Source organism: Zootermopsis nevadensis, unplaced genomic scaffold, assembly GCF_977971745.1.
Source record: "Zootermopsis nevadensis isolate Lab colony 2312 unplaced genomic scaffold, Znev_1.0 Znev_ptg000008l, whole genome shotgun sequence".
In the NCBI taxonomy this organism is placed as follows: Eukaryota; Metazoa; Arthropoda; class Insecta; order Blattodea; family Termopsidae; genus Zootermopsis; species Zootermopsis nevadensis.
In genome coordinates, this window is record NW_028259140.1 from 1,663,515 (window position 1) to 1,684,894 (window position 21,380).

The 21,380-nt window shown below is 36.4% G+C and overlaps 4 protein-coding genes across 8 annotated transcripts; 2 read left to right on the forward strand and 2 right to left on the reverse strand.

Annotated features, from left to right (window-relative positions):
* Nucleotides 1–89: 89 nt before the first annotated feature.
* On the forward strand, nt 90–9,521 carry LOC110837673 (armadillo-like helical domain-containing protein 3). Of its 4 annotated transcripts, none has more exons than XM_022080067.2 (16): nt 90–407; nt 2,573–2,665; nt 2,818–2,880; nt 3,397–3,537; nt 3,703–3,844; nt 3,940–4,073; nt 4,625–4,780; nt 5,282–5,430; nt 5,740–5,955; nt 6,168–6,388; nt 7,066–7,298; nt 7,616–7,742; nt 7,823–7,898; nt 8,046–8,124; nt 8,401–8,517; nt 8,904–9,521. In XM_022080067.2, exons 2-16 carry the CDS (start codon nt 2,582–2,584, stop codon nt 8,994–8,996), a joined length of 2,031 nt encoding a protein of 676 aa, XP_021935759.2. In that variant the 5' UTR covers nt 90–407; nt 2,573–2,581; the 3' UTR covers nt 8,997–9,521. The 4 variants fall into 4 exon arrangements, with proteins under 4 accessions (XP_021935759.2, XP_021935764.2, XP_021935761.2 ...); XM_022080072.2 differs by lacking the exon at nt 90–407 and adding an exon at nt 536–632; XM_022080069.2 differs by lacking the exon at nt 90–407 and adding an exon at nt 682–863.
* An 827-nt stretch (nt 9,522–10,348) lies between these two features.
* Nucleotides 10,349–14,792, reverse strand: CCT7 (chaperonin containing TCP1 subunit 7). The gene is made up of 9 exons (XM_022080073.2): nt 14,644–14,792; nt 14,001–14,261; nt 13,344–13,502; nt 12,973–13,164; nt 12,374–12,672; nt 12,036–12,188; nt 11,487–11,638; nt 10,955–11,143; nt 10,349–10,844 (listed from the first exon to the last, which is right to left on the reverse strand). Exons 1-9 carry the CDS (start codon nt 14,644–14,646, stop codon nt 10,624–10,626), a joined length of 1,629 nt encoding a protein of 542 aa, XP_021935765.1. The 5' UTR covers nt 14,647–14,792; the 3' UTR covers nt 10,349–10,623.
* Nucleotides 14,793–15,547: 755 nt separating this feature from the next.
* Nucleotides 15,548–17,895, reverse strand: LOC110837672 (V-type proton ATPase subunit e 2). The gene is made up of 4 exons (XM_022080066.2): nt 17,736–17,895; nt 17,441–17,488; nt 16,872–16,959; nt 15,548–16,352 (listed from the first exon to the last, which is right to left on the reverse strand). Exons 1-4 carry the CDS (start codon nt 17,831–17,833, stop codon nt 16,326–16,328), a joined length of 261 nt encoding a protein of 86 aa, XP_021935758.1. The 5' UTR covers nt 17,834–17,895; the 3' UTR covers nt 15,548–16,325.
* A 261-nt stretch (nt 17,896–18,156) lies between these two features.
* LOC110837671 (NADH dehydrogenase [ubiquinone] 1 alpha subcomplex assembly factor 2) lies at nt 18,157–19,615 on the forward strand. Of its 2 annotated transcripts, none has more exons than XM_022080064.2 (2): nt 18,157–18,277; nt 19,012–19,615. In XM_022080064.2, exon 2 carries the CDS (start codon nt 19,088–19,090, stop codon nt 19,532–19,534), a length of 447 nt encoding a protein of 148 aa, XP_021935756.1. In that variant the 5' UTR covers nt 18,157–18,277; nt 19,012–19,087; the 3' UTR covers nt 19,535–19,615. The 2 variants fall into 2 exon arrangements, with proteins under 2 accessions (XP_021935756.1, XP_021935757.1); XM_022080065.2 differs by lacking the exon at nt 18,157–18,277 and adding an exon at nt 18,284–18,553.
* The last annotated feature ends 1,765 nt before the right edge of the window (nt 19,616–21,380 follow it).

Here is a 21,380-nt window from a genome sequence, read left to right on the forward strand (position 1 = left end):
GCAGGGTGCGTTTATGTATAACTCTGTAAGTATGAAAAGTTTATATTCGGTAATAAAAAAAGAAAAAGAAGAAGAAAGCATACAAAACCCAGCACACTGAGAACTCTCACACCAAAATGTTATATTGTTTCACAAATTTATTTGACTTTAATTGAACATTCTACATTGTAAAAATATTTGTCTCAGGCAACTAAGAAGTTCATACACGTGGTTCTAGGCCATATGCGTCCTTCCCCTAAACACGACTCAAAGTACCTGATGCCCAACTATCCAAGAATAATATCCCGTTTTTATGGAACCTGAAGATTCATTGCCATAATGTTTATTAGATCCTGCGACATGATCCGAATCTGAGTCAGCGAATAGAAGCCACATTATTTCTTCCTACATCAGTGTTTCAACCCAAGGTGCGTATAACCCTAAGGCATGTGTATGAGATACATTTAATATACTGACCGATAACTTATAGTTAGAGCTAAAACTAGGACAGATTTTAGTCTCTAAACATTTTCTTCCCAAGTGCTTTAGAAGTCCCAAGGAACATGCAGCCCTATGCAGCTACTTACAATCATTGGGTGTGGGGGATGAGTGGATTTTTCTAGCTCAAGATAAGGGTCTAGAGGTGTGCAGAGGTGGGTAGTGAACTCCAGCTCTTGTGAACACAGTAATGAACCTTCGAGTTCTGCCCAATTCAAGACGGAATTGTGCGTACATAGATTATATAACCTGAAAATTCGATGAACCCAAAATGAATTTCTACCAACATAACAATGAAGTAATCCGTGAACAGTCTTTAAATTAGACGAACTTTGGGTATTCATAATTTCGAACAAGCGAGGCAATTTTAGTACGAAAATTAAATGGTTAGTTGTTACTTTTAGAACTATTCTACAGCAGGTGTACATATTTTGATTTGGAAGTACAGAATACCTCAGTATGAATATATCATTGACCTGGATTTCTTTTTGCTATGTTTAACCAAAATCCCACATGTTTATTGTTATTGTGTGTTTTAAGCTACTTCGTCTATATTGTGTAATGGGAAAGGTGTGAAATGTAGTATTTTCATTCAATTACTTCAGTGAACATAGTGGCCTTCGAAGATATAATAAAATGATTATGTAATTAATTCGACGTGATAAAGCAGCTATATTAAATTCATACGAATTTAAGGAAGTGTGTGTATATAATAAATTCAGGTAATAAATGAGAAGAAGGGTTGTAATTTGGGTTCGGTGCTTGACAGGGTATGTAATTTTCTGTGGGTTGAGGAGAGGAATATAGGAAATGTACGGCACAGAAATGATTATTGACAAAACCGAATTCAATAAATCGTTTAAAATGTTTTTTCGTATCGTTCTATACTTTTGCAATGTTGGACCACCTGATATCGCGCTCGAAGATGATAATTCCGTGATCGCAAAGCTCGAAAGTTGATATAAAGGCCGTAATTGATGTCTTTGCATATTATAAAAAAATTCTCATGGAAAATAAATTCTTATTTTCACTGCTACTACATGATCCCAAAAGTGTAACCTAACCTAATATTGGCAAAGAAATCTATTATTTTTTGTTGAAGTGACAGTATTTTCAGTAAATAAACAATAAAAATTTAGTTTTCTATCAGTCTGCCCCATACCTCAGTGTTCCCTTTATATCTGTCCTGTTCATTTTAGTGGTTGATACTGGCTCCATGATAAGAAACATGAAACTTTACATCTGTCATATTGTAAATATTTCATGCAAGAGTGGCTGCTCCCAATGTTAATATGTTACTTTCAGCCAGAGAGGAATACTATGACCACATGCATTCATTTAAAATATAAATAAATGTAATTTAACTGAGTATAAAATAAAGCTGTCCCAGTACTTGCCATGGAGGCACTTTGTGGGAGAAGTGGTACAATTCCTTGATCTCAGTACTAGATGGGATGAGTGGTCAATGTAAAACCCCAGCACAAAATATTTTTGTTTACCCTGCTGGGGATTGAACCCCAGTCAGCCAGTTCACAGTCACATACTATACTGAGTCACCCTAGCTCATTTTATTTGAGTATCTGTTTACAATATAATGACCACAAGATAGACTGTATTGCAAAGTTTTTCAACAGTCTGCTTATAATACTTTAATGAGCTTTTTTCTCATTCACTTAATTTACCAATTTTACCTGATAATTGTGTAATACTTTTAGGTTTCTGTATCTAAGTAATGAAGGCTTTTAGGACTTGTGTTCATAAAACAGGCCTATCCAACATGCAGCTCATGGGTTTGGTGTTGCCTTCATTGTAGGAGAAATATTTACGTAGAGAAGTTATTACAGATGTGAAAATATCAGTAATATATTTTAAAGTAAAAATTACTACAAACTCCTGTTGATTATCAAAGAACCAATGTAACACAAAAAGAACCCCTCATATTCTTAATTGTTGGGGCCTATGTTTCAGAAAAATATGTAAAATTTCATATACCAGACTTTCCTAGGCAATCCTGTGATAAATGCAGTATCATCTAGTATAATTTGAAGATTTATGCAATTTGACATTTTGTCCATCAGATTAATACTAATTTCAGTTAGCCATAATGACAACTCGAAAGAGAAGTGGATCTGGCTCAAAAAGACAGCTGAAGGAGAAAGTTGTGCAGATTTATGAGTCGTTCTTCAAGGTGAGTAAGTTTATGTCACTGAAGATTTTTCTGTTTCATCCATTTGAAGTTGTAGAATGACATGTAGACATTACGTGTAATGTAAACATTCTTATAATACAAAGTGTGATTCTTTTTAGAATGTAACTAATACATTATTATGTATGTTACAGGGTGAAGACCCCTCATTAGGAAACCCAAACTTCTGGGAAGAACTCTTTCTTCTTAAGCCCAAAGTAAGTTAAAATTGATAGTTAAACATTATGGATGGATTAAGGACATGCATGGGAGAGGTGTAAAATGCATACAAAATTTTTGTTGGACAGCGTGAAGGAAACAGACCATTCAGAAGACCTAAGCAGATGGGGGTAATATTAACAAATTAGGGTTGGAGGGTGTGGTTTGGACTCGTCTGACTCAGGATAGGGTCCATTGGAAGGCTGTTGTAACACTGACGAACCTTCGGCTTTCATAAAAGTCCAGAAATTTCTTGACTAGCTATGCTTCTTAAGGACTCTGCTCGGTATACAGCCCATTAGTTCATATGACCATGGTACAAGTATAACAATTGCTGAAATCGATAGGTCTGATGTAGAATATTTTAATGAAAAACATTTCAAATTATATTTCTTCTTAAAGTACATCCAACCATTCAGAACAAAGTTTGATAAAATTTTGTATGATGTTCATCAAGAAAGACTACCACAATTAGTTTTGTTGTTCAGTGGCCCATAAGTTTTGTTTCATTCAAGGTTTCCAGTTTGGAGGCAGAAATTCAGAAATTAAATGGAGAACAGTTGGTAGCATTGAAGGAAAATATCAACACTCTCTTCAAGCACTGTATCATGACTTTAGGGCATGAACACCATATACGCGTTGTGTACGCTTTGCAGGTATTTATTTTTTGAGCATATTTCTTGCATGGATTAATGTACGGGTACAGTTCCAGCAACAAGAGTTTGGAATCTGTGATCCGTATGCCAAAATATAGTTTGCTTTCAGTACATAACAGTGTTGTGTAGAGGTTGACAAGAATTCTGGTCTTGTTTTGTTTTCAGACACTTTGTGCTTTAATCCATAGCATCTATAAAAAAACTTCGGCTGAATTTGGTTTTGATGTGATTAACATCCTCATGGGATTTGATATTTCTGATCAGATGATGCAGATGTTACTAGATCACTGTAGTAATTTTTTAACTGGTAGGTACAAAATACAAGCAGTAGTTGTGTGTCGTAAGATTCTAAGTTTTTTCTTGGTTTATCTAACAGTGCTTTATCTGTTGTGTCTATTTCAGGTGAGTATCCGACTAGTCTCAAAGCTCTTTGCCTTAAGCTCCTTCTGGTGTTGGTGACAGGAACTGACAATGTCAGTCAGAATACACTGCTGGAGTACCTTATGGTAAACATCATATTTGAAGCCCTGATACAGGTCAGTTCAAGCGCTGTAATGTATCCTGATTCCCAAATATATATGTGTATGATCTCTTGAAGATTTTGGTTGGTGTAGATGATGATGGCCTATAAATACTCCCTGAATTATCTACTTCTTCATATATTCAAAAGTTCTCTTATGCATTCCCATGGTTATTGCTTCAGCAGCATCACACAGCACACCATTATACATAATTCTGGGCCACTTCACTTGAGTTCAGATACTCATGATTTATTTCTCTAGGAATATTTGTAATATTATCCTTTCTCTACACTATGGTCGTCCAAGTAGTTTCTTCATTTCTTGAGGCCGATCACCGTCAACATTATCGATCATCTTGGCTTTTTTCAAACACAACGTTTTGGAAACTGGATCTGTTTCTGTCAAGTACGGATGAGGATGAAAAGGTTCCTGTCCTGTTGGGTCCCTCATAATGAGCTGTTCCTTTCATACCCGACAATGAAAATGGATACAGTTTCGTGTTGCGTATGATCTAGTCTATAAAGAAAACACAAAAATGTTGACTTCATATTGTTTTCTATTTGCAGTTGCTTAATGAACCTGCAAACAGAGCGCAGCACGGTCATGACGCAGTCCTGTTGCTGACCCTCCTCGTCAATTACCGGAAACACGAATCAACTAATCCATACATTGTCAAGTTGTCTATTCTAGATGATGAATTGGCTTTAAATGGATATGGCCAGGTTGTTATTTGAAGTTATTTAAATATTTGAAAACTGCCCGGACCCATCAAGTTATGGTGTCAGAACAGTCCATTAGTTACCTATATCCTGTGTTGAGATTGTACTGTTCGTGACCGTAATCTTGAGACTTGCAAGGAATGCAGGAAGTCCGTAGCGTTAAAGGCAGACGCTATCTTTCCTCCTTCACCCCACTTCCTCGCATCGCAAGTCTCAAGATTACGGTGGTGGACTGTAGCTTTGCTTCTATGTCTCTTGTACATTTTCACGTCTCTTATCTTTTGCCTGTCTTGCGGTCACATACTTCAAAACTGGAAGAGAGAAATTCTCTCCATCTAACAATCAGGTGTTGCCAAATAATTACTTCTGTTGTATACAGGGCTCAACAAATACTCTCCAGCTTGTCTCTGACAAGTACAAATTACTATAATGCTACATGCACTACTTACACACTTTATATATCATACAACGAGGATGATAATGGTGACATATTTCCTTATTCAGGTCATTACCTCCTGCTTGACGGACTTTTGTCGTCAGTTTATGGCCCAGCACATGGAACCGCAATCAGCTAGTTGGCTGTCATCCCTGACAAATATGGTGGGGAACATGTTTGTTTCAGAGGAAGGTGGAGTTCGGACACAGCAGATACGGTATGAGACATAGCGTTATTAAAATATCAGACTTGTTTTATCGTTACTTTATTGTTGTATTACATGATGACTTTGAAACATATATTAAACTAGTTACTCAAAAAAAAAAAACTGCTTTTCTTTTAGTGTGTGTAATAACAGTGAACAGCAAAGCATTAATACTACTGTCTACTCATTTCATTATATAGTTTTTTGACTTCTCACCAGTTTGTATAAGCATCACTAACAGCACGAAAATTTCATCTCTTGTTCTTGGACATTTAAGCTTTAAAGTTTTAATCACTGTTCCTTATCTACGTTGCGGTCTAGGGCAAACAATGCTGTCCTGGTGGCACTGTATGAAGCAGTACATCTGAATCGCAACTTCATTACCACACTTGCGCACACACAGACTGATACCAGTGCCCCTCCGTCCCCGAGCAATACGCTCAATTCATCGCAGCCGACTCCAGATCTCTCTGTTCCGCCAATAGTCGACATCTTTGCTCAGCCTTCAAATTTACTTGTTACGTTTTTCCAGTACTGGTAAGTATTTGTGTATTATTTGCGCATGCACTCCAGTTCTAGTGTTTCAGTATTCATCCGACCATTCTTGAAGATTTTATACATAAAAAGTTATTTTCATTAGTTAAAAAACTACCAATATGGCAGTAATTTCTTCCCAAAAAGAATAATTGTAGAAGTTTCTGTGTTTGACGTACACGGAAGCAAGTCTTTTAACACTGACAATGTTGCAGCTCTATAGTGATGCAAGATACAAAATCGGAAGCGAGCGTGAACAACGTGAAGTTGTGCTTTCTCATACTGACATGTATATCAGAAGATCAGTATGCCAATTCACTCATGCATGATGTCAGTCTTGTATTCAAAGTACAACTCCATCGTCTGCCAATGAGGCATCGCAAGGTTGCGCCTGACAAAGCGTCGCCGTCGCAGCCACTTGCCTCCACTCTCCTGGGTAAGTGGGGGAAAAATTTATATTGCAAAAAATCCGTGAACTTCTTGACGTGCAGCAAAGGTATCCAAGAGTAGTTTCTGGTATATTTGGCTATGGGCATGTAGTTAAGATAATAGAATTCAAATGCGAAAGAGAAATGTTTTTATATAGATTACTATAAAAATGTTATCAGCATTATAATTATGGTTTCAAGTCCTTCAGCCTGTTCCGTCTTCTTAAACGTGTAACCGAGCAATCCATGCGGAACATTAAATCAAAAACACAGGATTTATAACTGCTTAAAGAACACAGCAGTCCGTCACGTCATGGGGAATTAACATTCCTTGGTTGGCAAGACCAACACCTAATTAGAAGATTGGGGGGGGAGGGGTGTTTAAGGGAAGTGTGTCCATTTGTAGTACATGCCAAAAGTCTTGAGTTACGCATTCATTGACGAAACACGACAAATAAATTAATCATAAAATTGTAACAAGGGTCCCAAAAAGATGCATTGCAGCGGTAATCTGGAAGTTAGAAAACTGCCGTCGGCAAATAAGAGTATTGTGGTGTGGTAGCCACCAATTTTTTATCTCGCATGTTTTCACATATTAAAAAATGTTTATGCATAAAAAAAGGACATGGAAGTCCAGAGCATAGCAGAACATCAGAGAGGGCTGTGAGATCCACATGTGTTACAGATTTACTAGTGGAATTCATAATGAGTCATATGATGAAGAAGTTACCCATGGAGTTATACTTGCATTGTGTGGGGGTGATACATCGGGTGCTGTGCTATCAGAAACGCTGCCGAGTACGACTGAACTACCAGTGGAAAGAACTCTGGACGGCCCTCATTACACTGCTGAAGTTCCTTCTTGCTAATGAAAATCATTTGGCAAAGAAGATGAATATCTTTCACTTAGCACTTCAGGTAAAGTATAAGCAATGTACGTATTACGGTGCACTCAAAAAAAAAATAATCTGGAATATTTGTACTGTCGTTGAAAGATTCTTTACTGTTCAGGTGCACAATGAGAAAGACACAACAGATTTAGACTTTCCTTTCACGATTCAGATCAAGGCTCAGATATATTAGAACGTTACGCCACAGCAGAAGGCCGTGCCAAATCAGGCGGCTAGACAATTGCCAATCCCCGCGAAAACCCGGGTTACTTCCACGAGATTGATGTTGGCGACCAATTGCTGTATTTAAGTTATTTTCATGGAGAAACAAATGTCCTTTTTTAGGTTGTGAATATTTTCAACTTGTTCATCACATACGGAGACACATTCCTTCCTTCACCAGGCAGCTATGATGAACTATATTATGAGCTGATCCGGATGCATCAAGTTTTTGACAACCTCTACTCTATGGGTTTGTACCAATTTTTTAAATTCTCCATTATTGACTCCAAAAAATAATATTTTTCTAAACTGGTTTTTTTTTCTTTCCAGCTTTAAGATACTCAACAAATGATGGGGAATTTAAGGACAATGCTTTGAGACTGACCAACAGCTTAATTAATATAAGGTGAGGTTATCTGATAATGTCAATATTGGTCCATTCACTCGCAGATCAAATTTAGAACAAGCTTCTAGAAGACAGACTTTCTGCGGAATGTCGGGTGCTAAAAGATAACGAAGGAGAAAACAATTACATTAGTAATATTATTTCCAGGGCGATTATCAATCACTTCTCTCCTAAAATTGAAGCATGGTTGGCTAGCCAAGGATTGTCCACGCCCTCAGAAGACCAGGTAAACTGAATTTTGTTGATCACCAACTCTATAATTTCACCAGTGCATTTACAGGTTTCACGTCTTACGATTTTCAGAATAAACAGCAATTATTTCCTTCCTCTCTTGTTAAATGCAGAGTTAAAAATATGTTGTAAGTTTGATAAGTATGTTAACTTACTGACTTCACCGTATAATTCAAACTGAGGTATCAGACGTCTACTCTGTTGTTCTTTGCCATAATCCCGTAATGACTATACCTATAAATACACAATAAATGTTTACAATTTTTTTTAGATATTGGATGTTGTACGAAAGAACTACGACAGCCTAACTCTAAAACTACAGGACAGTCTAGACCAATATGAACGGTACACAGAGAAACCGCGTCATGCTGCGTTCTTTACGGCAATGGTATGTTGGAATATACTCAGGTCTATGAGAAACAAACTACAAAAGAAATGGAGACCGCTGGACACATAGGCCAGATCAGGAGACTAGAAACACGATGCACCATCAAGCGTTATGCAGTTGTTTCAAATTAAAATTTCATTTATGTTGAAATTGTTTTGCATTTTTATATAACATGTGAAATTTTTTTGATACTCCCATGCCAAATTTTCAAAAACAGCCAAAACCTATAATTTGCTTTCTCTTCAATTTACAATTTTTTCTACATCCTGTATCTAATTTTCTAAATTCTAAGAATCAATAGCTTTCCCATTGCTGTTTTGCCAAGATAACTTTTCTTATTTATATTTTTTTCTATGACACAGTTTGGAAGAATGTTTTTTTTTCAGGTTCGTAGCGTGGTGAATGACACCAGACAAAACATAGACTTTGCATCATTAGAGCTTCAAACCATCCTTCAAGAGTTTTCATCAATATCATGAGACTTCACAAACGACATGTATTCGCCATGGCTTTAAAGCCATATTTACAATTAATATTTAAATAATGATTGCTGGAACTTGGAAACTCTTTGCAGGAACTTCCAGAAAAATGTAATATGTTGTAAAATAAGTAAGACTAATGAAACAGAAGAATATTTTATAAAAGAAATCTGTTAAAAATTTTCTGTGGTTGTATACATTAGCATCATTAAATGTAATAGTATTAATACTTTATAATTTGAGTAGTAAATATCAAAATGTATTCATGTGTGCAATTCAACGATTTCCCGAACTTTCAGGCTACGAACACCTCAATTAGAAATACAGTGTCCATACCCAAACCCACTTTTCTTTTTTTCCATTTCTAGAGACCCACTTGACTTGTGAAATCCTTAAGGTGTTTTAAGAATCATCTCCCTTCTGAAAGGGGAGATGCGAATGTAAAAATACTTCAAAATTATGTAACTGGATACAACAAATATTTTTGTAAAATTAAAATACAGAAATACACATTTCTTTTTGTAAGTCTGGCATTACGCTTTTTTCCACGAAACCCTTTGAAATAGTTTCCATATCTGTAAGTGGTTCATAAACCACACTCTGGGAATCACAGATGCAACTGGACCGTTATAGTATTTACAGAATGTAAAACTACAAATAAGTTATTATATAAACTTGTAACTCCACACTGTCAACAGTAAGAGAAACATTCAAGCAAAGCCATTTGCAGTGCCAAAGAGGCAGAAACTATCACCCCTGTAGTTAAAACATCCACCACACTAAAAAAATGTTTCAAATAAAAATTGTACACCTTTACATCTATATTTTATATTACGTACAAATATTCCGTATGATGAGCTATTTCCGACAACTTAACAAATTATCCTAAATTTACCTTACTAATTTTAGAACCACAAAACCAAATTTTCATCTAAATGAGATCAGTAGTTTTAGAGATGAAACACGGATGAGTGCACACATCTCTATTATGAATTAATTTTAATCACTTTCAAAAAAAGAAAACAAAGCGGACAAAAACAAAAACAAACTGGTGTTAAGACTGTCATAAACACCGAGTTGCATTTTAAAAAAAATAGACTGGCATTACTAGAAGCATAATCAAAATTTGGTGTGCAGTCTTATAAAATTTAAAATGTCCATCACATGATGCAATGGAGTAGTTTCAGTGGATGGAGGCTGAGAATATTAAAACTGATGGTCCCATAACCCCCCACCCCCAAAGAAAAATGTGCGCATAAAACAATAAATTAGATGTAACTATACAATACTTTCATTTAGTAGTTAAATTAGGATTACACTGTAATACTGGGTGAAATGAAAATATACTGCAGAATTATTTACTGTTTATTTATTAACCCAAAGCTTGATTTTCAAAATTAAACTGTAAAGGAAAAGGAAGTGAAGTTATGGAATTAGTTGCAGTAAACTCAGTATGGAAATCACGAGATTAACATACTTGCATGGACGACGACGACGACCAGCAAGTTTTAGGGATGCATTTCCAATAGTACTTTCACTGGTTACTCTCAGCGGTGAATACGCGAACATACCAGCGTTAAGGTTCCGTAAGTTCAAGCAGATGGAATTCTCTGTTCTGCCAAAAAAGTTACATGGGCCTACCCATGCCACGTCCAATAGGAGGACCTTCAGATCCGTCACCACTGGGTTTAGGATTCTTGATGGTCTCATCCACCGAGAGCACCAAGCACGCTGCCTCGCACGCCGCTGTAAGAGCATTTATCTTCACGACAGCCGGCTCCCAAACGCACATTTCAAAGCTGTCCGAGATGTCTTCGTTGTTGATGTCCACCCCATACCAGCAATGACCTGAAAAGACGTCATCTTCACACCTAATATTCCTATTTATTTTAAAGATACCAAAATAAGGGCAGGTACAGTCGATTGAATAATCTACAGTTTACTGATTATTTGGTTACCTTGTGCATGTTTCTGACGTAACTTGTTCAGGATGTTTGTTGCGTCAAAGCCGGCGTTGTCACACAGCTGCCTAGGAATCACTTCAAGGGCCTTGGCGATAGCTCCTATTATCAGTTGCTCCTTTCCGGCGATGGTACGAGAATAATCACGAAGAACCTTGCTGAGTTCCATCTCGATAGCACCTCCACCTGAAAAAACATATAAAATCTGTGTAACTGCATCTGCAAACAAATCTATCAACATTTTAGCCGCGTTTACTGCCTCCATCATTAGGGTACCCTGAGACGATGGCATTAAGCACCTCTGAAACATCGGTCAATTTCTACAACATCCCAAAAGACAATCATCTTCACGTGTTGACAAAAGTTCAGTGACACGCCCCAAATTTTACGTAAATCTGCAGAACTGTTGTCAAGTTGTTAGAAGCAAATAGACGGGGCAAAGCAAACGGGCGATTTCTTGCAAGGTTTAAATGTGAACGTGCCCGCAACGCGTGCATCTGTTAAACTTTCCGTGAGATTCCAGACGTACCTGCCACAACTGCGTCGTTCTTTATGGCCCGCCGCACTATCATTATAGCATCGTGGAGTGAACGTTCCGTCTCTTCCATGAATTGCTCTGCCCCGCCTCGTAAAACTATGGTGCAAGTCTTGGCGTGGGGGCAGCCATTGAAGATGTTGTACCTGTAAATGGTATAATAATAGATTTCTGAATGTTCACCATGCCCTATCCTGCGAGGAACTAAAGACGTTTTATCTTCAGTAGTCAGTCTTGCATCTCCAGATACTTATTCCATAACTTAACAAGCCACTGCCTTAACAACTACTCTATTAAAAAAAAATCACATTATATTAAACTTACATAAACAACTCCATAACCGTTTCTCAATCCGACGTTTTCAGTCATAATTCATAACTGTACGCGTATATTTTCAAGGTCATCCCAGTAAATACAATTCTTATTCCTGACACCTTGTAAATCACCAACAAACAACTTAATTTTTGCATCATTATTCATTTCAGCAGCGCTCAGATCAAATATCTTACTTCAGAAATATAAATACAGCCAACATTAAAATACCTTTCACCTCCGACCTGCCTCTCTTCAAAGTAGTCGCAAGAGCCGAGAACAGAATCGCCGAGATCATGAGCAGTAGACATGACGGAACCACCGCAAGCTTTCATGGTGCGCTTTAAGTCCTCTTCAGGCACGCGACCCGCACAGAACATGTCCCTGTAAAGAGGCGCCACAGACCAATTCAGAGTCGAGAAATCTCTTCCTGAATAATTTAGTTTTTATTAAATGCTCCGTGGAATTAAATCTCCCTTTTATTAAAGGACTAATGATTTAACACAATCACCAACTCCACAGAAGTAAAAGGACGGGATTAAATATGGTCAATCATTACGTTCACGCACCTGTCAGCAAAATACTGAGTTGCGACGTCTCCAATCGGAAGCTTCGAAAGAACCACTTGCGCCCCGCTCTTATGGATCATATCCAGTTTCTCATACAAGATCTTCCATTCCGCATCCACGATCTTCTGATACTCCGCCACGCTCTCGACTCGAATTTCGGCATTCTCTCTTTCGGCTTTCAGTTCCAACTCAATGTTTAAAAGGGCAATTTTGGGGTGGTTGTACTCTTTTCGCTGCATCTCAAACCCAGCATATGAAAATGTTTTTTTAAAAGCCACACCTTCTACCAACAACGAATCCTACAAAAGTTTTTAAAAAAAGAAAAGAGATAATATGATGTTAACAGACAAACTTTCTGTACTGTGTACATTCATTAATAAAAACGCACAGCTATTTTTAATTAAATTTCCTTTCATTAGTAAAGTATACTTATGAGATCACGACGCTGTTAAGAGTGTCTCCCCTCCAATTCTTGAATTAACGTTAAGCCATTAGACGCCGCTCGCATATTTTAATTTCCTACGATCAGCAATAACATGGCAGCTCTGCAAAACTTTTCTATAGCTTAAACTTAAAGAGCGTTAAGTAATGGAACTGACCTCTAAAGCCCCACCAGTAACTTTTTTTATGCCAATCATGTTGAGTGGAAGGAGGTCATCCAACAACAGAACAGCGTCCACCACCATCTTTGAGAAGAATCCCTTCTGCTGACTGATGAGCTTCGAACTCAGGGCTGTAGCGGCACATTTCTGAAGCAGCTGCCGAAGCTCTTCGGCATTCTGTTTCTCAATCTGCCCATTAGAGAGAGACATGCCATCAAGCATGTATAACATTTCTGTCGGACTTCATCCATCATCTACACGTTATTTAAAACTATGACGTATCAGAATCTGCTGTCCTACGTCTACAATGACAACAGGCAGAAACAATATGAAAGGATGCAGAACGTAGGGACAAAAAGTACGCATACCTTCACTGCTAAGCTGTTAATCTTCTCGACCGTTAGCTGCATAGCTTTACGAAATGCTTTAATAATAATGCGTGGATGAACACCATCTTCAACAAAAGGTTTTATCTGCCTCAGGAATTCACCGGCTAAAAGTACGACACTAGTTGTTCCATCGCCGACCTAAAAATACAATAATACTTTTACCTTTCATCAAAACATTACCAGACACTAAAAAAAAGCTGATAAAGAATTACAACTGTGCGTATGAGCTGAAATGACTCATTTCATTTACTACTGAGCCATAAGTCTATCATACTGATTTTTTTTCTCCCATATCACACGCTCATCTACACCACACTCTTGTGAAGTTGAGCACAGCGACAGGAGGATCTTGAATAACTCCACGAACTTATATTATATAAAGCAATTATGCCAGAATTTGGTTTTGCCTTCAGTTACTACATTAGACATAAACCTATTCCTATTTGGGCACACAGAACATTGCAAAGCAGAATCTAAGTACAGTACATTACATACAATGGAAAACTGTTATCACTGCAAACATCCAACAGTTACAATTCAAATTAAGTCATACGTCAATTATATTTCTTTTTAAAGGAAGGCTGCCAACACTCAAATGTAAAAGACAAGCAGTATACACCTGCTCAGCAAACTAACCTCAGCATCTTGAGATTTGGCAATATCAACCAGCGTCTTTGCTGCTGGATGAACAACGTCCAATAGCTTCATAATGGTTGCCCCATCATTAGAAATTGTAGACCTTCCATGATTATCCACAATAAGTTTATCCATTCCCCGAGGGCCTAAGGTGGTACGAACAGCATCCATAACTGCTTGGCAGGCACTTATGTTTGACACCAGATGAGATTTACCTTGGGAATTCTCGGTGCCCTCTTTCAATAGGATGATTTGTGGTTGCTAAAATTCGATAGTTTATTTGTAAATCATTTAACACACAACTTCAACAACTGCATAAAATTAAATTTTACAACTATGAATTATTACGAAAAACCCTATAAAATGTAATGGGTGTGTTATCGAAAGTATCAGATAATGTACATATCGGGTATTGTGTTAAGACATTCGGATGAAATATATGCTTTTAACATCCGAAGTTAGTTTAATAATACAATATACATAAATTTGGAATTCTTTGACAACTGACAAATCCCTAACGTTTAGATTAAGGTTTCATCGAATGTTCTTAGTCTGACTATGAAAGAATATCAATAATCATATGTTAAAGTGAATTCATTACATTGAAAGATGTCGGATAAATAATTTGATAAAAAGTACAAACCATGATGCCTCTTCTATTCTATCTTCACGCAATTCCACTTTTACACAGCAGCCAAACTACAAACACAGATTACCAACTCCTACAACATAAGTATGACTATTAGTTAGCAACGCACCCGCACACAGATGACTGATTTCACGTAATAGAAAATGGCGAATTATCACAGAAATGAAAACAAGAATGTGATATTGCGAACTGTATTCTCTACAGATATTGTATAGAATATAGGAGATGGCAGATAGAGTTATAAATGTTTGTTTCTATTTGTAAAATTCAAAATTTTTTTCATTTATTTCCCAATAAGCTACTTTTGTTATCAATATACTACTACTAACATTTCTGGACACCAAACTGTTCATTACCAAAAATGCCATTGGAATTCAAATGCTACTTTTCCGTTATCAACTTCCAATTTATTTTTATACATTGGTAAATGTCAACAACTTCAGACCCACCACTGTGAAAACCTCAAATCCTACTGAATAAAATCTGTTAGTTAAAAAACAAACGACTCTCTGTATATACGTCTTGACTTTTGGTAAATTATACGTTTCGGAGACTTTCTCAGCCCTCAGCTAAAATCTTGTCAGGTCCAGTGGATGGAGCTACTCCGTCTCCAGCAATCAGGATATTAAAGTTATTGCAAGATCTCACCTGTGACAGTACTTCAGCAACAGACAAAACAGCTCTCTCTTCCACACACAACACTTCAAATTTATAGTTTAATTTTTTATGTCCATAACAAAACCCATGAAATAGTCGTACTTGACAAATTTACATGCTCAGCTAATCAAGAATTTCCCCATCTTTTCAGAACCCAAAGGTTGATTACTGTTTGTAACAGTCAAACACCAATCCCAAAACAATTTCAGTAACTTAGCTGCTATAACTGAAATTAAAAGAATATAATTATACTTTTACTTTAATACCATAACCTTATTTCATAATCAATAAAAACTAACATATTCAGTAGAAACACTGCTAATACAGAAAATAATTCTTTGGAGACAAAACATACTTATACTCACTATTTAACATTTGTTTATAATACAGTTAAACAATATATGGATACTTAATTATGCGACTACTCTGATCAAGAGTTACACATACTAATACAAAAACAATTCTTCGAGGTTAGTTACTTAATCTTGTTAGAACTTTGACATCAAATTTCTTGGTCCAACATTGGATAATAACACGACGCTCTGAATATCTGAGCGTTACAGAGAATCCCCTTTGAAGTCCACATATCTTCAAAAGATGATACACTATCATATCCAAAATCCATTTTATTTTCTCTGAATTTAGAATTGGCAAACTGGGTCAGACTCTATACCAACTTAGTGAATGCTGAAATGTGTCCTGCAGAGAACCTGAAAGAGCTGAAACTTTCCTTCACAATACCAAATTTATAAACATGTAAAGGTTAATATAAAAATTGATCTACGGGTACAGGCGATGATTTGTAACAGATAATTTGCAATACAAATGTTGTTCACAAAGACCTGTACAAAGGAAGTCAAATTTTAAATGGAGAATCAATGAGGGTGTAATAGATAACATCACAAATTATTACATTGTACAACTATTAACATTATATACTTATTGACAAATACATTTACATATCTAATATACAAACAAGGAGTGTGGAATGATACTGTACACTTCCTCCAGCGCACATATTAGCCAGTCATTTTAATTTCATTTCCCTGAAAAGAAAGAAGACATAATGAAAGTTAATGAAAGAGTAAAACCTGCTTACAACAAAACTCCAGGGGACCAAAATATTTTTAAATTCCATTTAACATTAGTGCATACCTCTATTGTAAGATAAATATATATAAAGTACTGCATGCAATTTCAAAGCCTGAGAAATCTCTTCCATGCCTCCAGAAAGGAAGAGTTAGTATTGCTAGGGTAAGCTGAAATGCCATACTGTATTTACAGACATGATGGATAGATGGTGAATGAAGCGTGGCAGAAAGCAGAGTCAATAAATATTTACGATACAAGAAATTAAGAAAGCAATGGGAGGTCGCCATTTTGCTTGATAATCTTATTAGTACGATAAAGGATTAAGTGGGATAAACATAACGCAGAAAGAGGAAACATTTAAGCAAAAATAGATAGGATTATGAGAAACAATGGAAGATAATAAGGATATATTATCTCTTTAACAGAAACACAGTCTATGCTTAAATAAATAGAATGTTCTGAATTTAACTTACCCACTCTCTTGCCATCAACAATACTGTTCTATTTGATAGTTTTGGTCCTATCAAGGGATTTATCTGTGACAAGTAGCAACAAAGCCAACTGCAACAATAAAAACAAATACATTAATCTAAACGGAATCCCAAAGCTATGTAAAAGGATAAGCAGAAACGCTAACCATTTCTAGAGTCACTTTAACACATACAAGATCATGTACTACAAATCATCATAAAATTTGTTATACACATGCACATTATAAAAACTAAACTAAATTAGGAATATGGATGTCATATTTGATGTTGGGCCATGCAGTCGCATAACAGGTGTTTACTGCAACATCAGGGTGCTCACCTTGATGACGGAGAGGCAGTAAGCTCCTAAAAAATGTCAGTGAATTTCAATGAGATTGCATGGTGCAAAATCCCATAAGACAGTCAACAGTTTAGTTCAGTTATAATTTAATTTGCATGTACAGAATACGACACTACACTTTATATGAAAGACCATTTACCAAGGGACCACACAAGCTCTGAACATTAAATGTATAAAAGTACATGCAATCCTTGTATAAATCACTACTTACAACAACCAACATGTTGCTGCTGTCAACATTAAAACCACCTGCAGAATGCTGTAAAAAAGAAAATTTATCAATTTTCATGTACAATAATATTCCAGGGACACAATATATTAATTTTCCTACAATATGCAAAAGAAACAATGATTTCAAACACAGCATATATAACAGTAAATATAAACTGCTTACTGATTGAAATACAAATCAGGTTCAAGATCTGGAGTTCAAAGGGGTCACAGACACCAAATTTGAGTACTCGTTAGATACTTCAAAAGCTGAACTTTCGAACTTCTAGACTCACCCTCTATTTGGCCCCTTCGGCACCACAAATGGTAATACTATACCGACAATTCCCCATAGTATAGTGAATACTAAAATTGGAACAACTGAAGCTCCCATTATTCCAAGCCTCTAACACTTTACTGCACAAACACATCACATGACTTTAAGCACGTTCAAGAATATTCCGTCATGGGTCATGACGTTCAAAACCTCGGATGATATAAACGGACGTTTAACATGAAATAAAATCTTACGGTATCAAACGATTACTGGAGTGCGTTCGTTAATTAAAAATATGTACGTTAAATAACAACACCAATAATGATAATGATGAATTGCACACAATGTACATATTAATTTCCCAATAGTTGACACCACAAAGAACACCAACACTGAACGGGCAGCGTTTTTCACTAGTTGTCAGTTTTTGAGCTGACCCTCTGTAGTCATAATATCCATGGTCTTAACTGGCATATCTCGAAGGTCATTGGTAGATGGGGAAAGTCGTTAAAATAGTTTTGTTGTGATTAACCTATAAAGACCAAGAAGAAATTAATACTGGTATTACTCTAAATTTTAATGTCATATTCGGTTCCCTAACCTGTGCTTGTAGAAGTGATTAGTGTATTTAATGTGTTTTCGCACCCAACCCTGAATGGCCTTTTCTATATTTTAACATCATACGAACATTTGAGGTTATTCTAATGGCAGTTGAGTGCATGTCTCTTAATACGGTGCTTTACTATTTTTGTGGCAATTGCAGAATTTGTAATTGATGCAAAACTGACAAGAGTGGTGGAGTTATACAACAGCCATCTTTATACCATTTACTTATATGTATGCGTATACTTTAACTTGCGTTAGGTTTAGTGTTGTGGTGTATAAATACATTACCTGCATTAAAACAGACATAGTTTATAAAGGAGATTTAGATTAAAGTGTGATGGCACCAGGACAAAATGAATTTACACGAAGCAGCAAAGATTAATTTACCTATTCAGAAAATGTAGTTGATTCGATTTATTATGGGATGGGGCAATAACTACAGAATTTAGCATGAAAAAACTTGGTAGCCCTTTGTGTGTTGACCCTTCAGGTTGTCATCATTGGTTTTTTACTGTACTTGATAATTTCATTGTGTTAAAACTTCTGCTATAAAATTTGATTCTTAAAGAATCCTCAAGATTCACCACTCCTCCAAACTGTATGTTGGTTATTTGTTTCAGAAAACTAGACTGAAATTGATGTCACCATTTCTTATAATTCTTTAAGATGCCTCTAGTTTTCTTTTTCAGGTGACCAGAATTTTGTGTGGCTTCTGGCCTGCTATTGTATAAAAAATACTATTTTCAGTGATATTACATTAATAAGATGGCTCAACAACAAGGAAGAAGCATATTGGCTATGATATTTAGAAATTTTATACAGTCACTAAAACCAAGAAAGATTCGAGGAGACCTTGTTGGAACAGATTATTTTGGAAACAGATATTTTGAAATTCCAGCTAATCCACAGATAGGAAAAAGAAAACCATCAAGGTGGTTTGAACCAAAAGTGAAGGAAGATTTTGACCAGGAAATCCCAGCTGAGTGGGAAGCATGGTTGAGAGGAAGGAGAAGTATTCCACCAGAAGAGGAAGAAGTTCTGAGGAATCTGGCAGCTATGAAACAGAAGAAGGAGAATGCTAAAGAAATTGCATTAAGAGAAACATCTGCCAATGAACAAAACATTCTAGAACAGGAGATAAAAGGAATGGAGTCATTTCCAAAACATGATGAATATGAAACCATGCCTGGAAAAGGGCAGGAAAAGAAATAATGTTATTATTTGTTTGCTTATGCTACTGTCATGACTTAATTATCTAAATGTGTAAATAAATTCTGCATTGGGTTTCACTTATCTTAACCTGTAATTTTCTTAAAAGTAGATGACATATACTCTCTCCCCCTTTATGACCATCATATAACACAACACTGAGCAAAACTGAAACCTGCCAGACATTCAAACAAGTTTAAAAATAAAATATTTACCAATATTTTTGAACAGACGAGTCGCATCTATAGTACCTGCATAAACATAACTTCTTCCCAAATCATAATCTTCTATTGCTTGAACACTGCAAGTGACCATTATGCTTTGCTAGGAATGTCATCATACATTCAAAAACAAGCACAGACATCTACGAAGTCACTGCCAAACTTTGAAAAAAATCGAAGTTTTTTGGTTACTAAAAAAGTTGTACATCAGGTATATTTCCTGCGGTACTGTAAAAATGTCCTGTCTTATTCTTTCTGAGCATCATGGAAGATAAAAAAAAACTTCACATCAGGCCTGTGGAAAACCGAGATTGTATTCGTTTTCTTCATTGGCACTACACAGTATAATGCAAACAAATGAAAACTATAGATAATGTAAGTACACACAATCAGCTATTATGAGGCAGAAACACAAAATTGAAATTAGTTTGGTGTCAACAATTTCATTTATTAAGTTATGCGATGAAACATTCAGGATTTGCCTGACATGTACATTGTACATGAGTGTACTTCATTGATTATTTCATCCAATGTTTGATACCTGGAATATTTATACAGTGAAACCTCTATCCATCGTTCCCGGAACTATCGTTTTCCCGGATGCATCGTCCGTTTTGTTCGGTCCCGAATACATCCCATATAAAATAATGTTACATTTTCCCGCTTCTATCGTTCCTCGAACTATCGTTTTATCGCATCGATCGTTCAAAAATCTTAGTCCCGGCCCACAATTTTCCCGCAATGATCGTTTCTGAGAATTTAAAATGCTGGGTTTAGAGATAAATTATTACCGAAAGACGCATAATGTTTTTGGAATACACAGTAGCGGTAACCTTTTATGTCGCCCAACCAGCACATTCTTTTGGAATGAGGGTCAGCGGTGCAGGGGTGATAGTTGGAGTGAATGGCGGCGCGCATTGTCAGAAATTTTACGATTTTAATTAGGGTGCACTCATATTTCGTTCCAGCGATGCCAGATGGCATGTGCATTGTGAATTTCTTCACAAATGCTTTTATTATAAGTACAAAGGAAAGGCTGGCGGCACTTTTCATTCTTCTGGTTCATCTCGGTTCCAGCGGTTCAGGGTCTTCTACAGCTACGTTTCGTTGAGTTCGGCAGTAATAGTATTTCCATTCTTCCTGTTATTGTTCGCGAAGGGGGTGGGAGTGGTGAGGAAGACGACGAATGCGAGCCCGAAGCTTTGCCGAAGCACACGCTGCATTGGCGAAAGTGAAGTCGTTCTTTTATGCGCTTAATATTAGTGAACGTGACGAGGAAAACATTTTGAACGTGGAAAGTGCTCTGTTTGGTCTAAAACGTAAAGTTTCGACAAACCAGTTGTCCATTAAAGACTTTTTTGGTAAAAAGAAGTAACTTTGAAAGAGAAACATTGTTTTTTTTTAAATTTTTAATGCTTTCCCGCATCTATCGTTTTCCCGCATTCATCGTTTTTATTTCCCACCCCCGCCGAAAACGATGCATCGAGGTTTCACTGTAATATGAATTTTAAACAGTTCGACAAAGTGTTTTTATTTCATCCTCAAAATAAATACGTACCCAACCAACCAATGAAACTTGAGGCTATCAACCTTTATCATCCTTGTGTTGCGTCTTAAGAGCATTCCAG

Bases quoted from the DNA above. Each gene is read 5' to 3' on its own strand.
- LOC110837673 (XM_022080069.2), top strand. The intron at 6,389-7,065 runs GTAAGTGGGGGA...CATGTGTTACAG, and splicing joins ACTTGCCTCCACTCTCCTGG to ATTTACTAGTGGAATTCATA. The intron at 8,518-8,903 runs GTATGTTGGAAT...TTTTTTTTTCAG, and splicing joins CTGCGTTCTTTACGGCAATG to GTTCGTAGCGTGGTGAATGA.
- CCT7 (XM_022080073.2), bottom strand. The intron at 13,165-13,343 runs GTATGCGTACTT...TCTAATGGGCAG, and splicing joins TTAACAGCTTAGCAGTGAAG to ATTGAGAAACAGAATGCCGA. The intron at 11,144-11,486 runs GTACGTCTGGAA...ATGTTTTTTCAG, and splicing joins GAACGACGCAGTTGTGGCAG to GTGGAGGTGCTATCGAGATG.
- LOC110837671 (XM_022080064.2), top strand. From the start codon at position 19,088: ATGGCTCAACAACAAGGAAGAAGCATATTGGCTATGATATTTAGAAAT.
- LOC110837672 (XM_022080066.2), bottom strand. From the start codon at position 17,833: ATGGGAGCTTCAGTTGTTCCAATTTTAGTATTCACTATACTATGGGGA. The intron at 17,489-17,735 runs GTGAGTCTAGAA...TCTTTTTTACAG, and splicing joins CCGAAGGGGCCAAATAGAGG to CATTCTGCAGGTGGTTTTAA. The intron at 16,353-16,871 runs GTAAGTTAAATT...CTTTCTTTTCAG, and splicing joins TGTTGATGGCAAGAGAGTGG to GGAAATGAAATTAAAATGAC.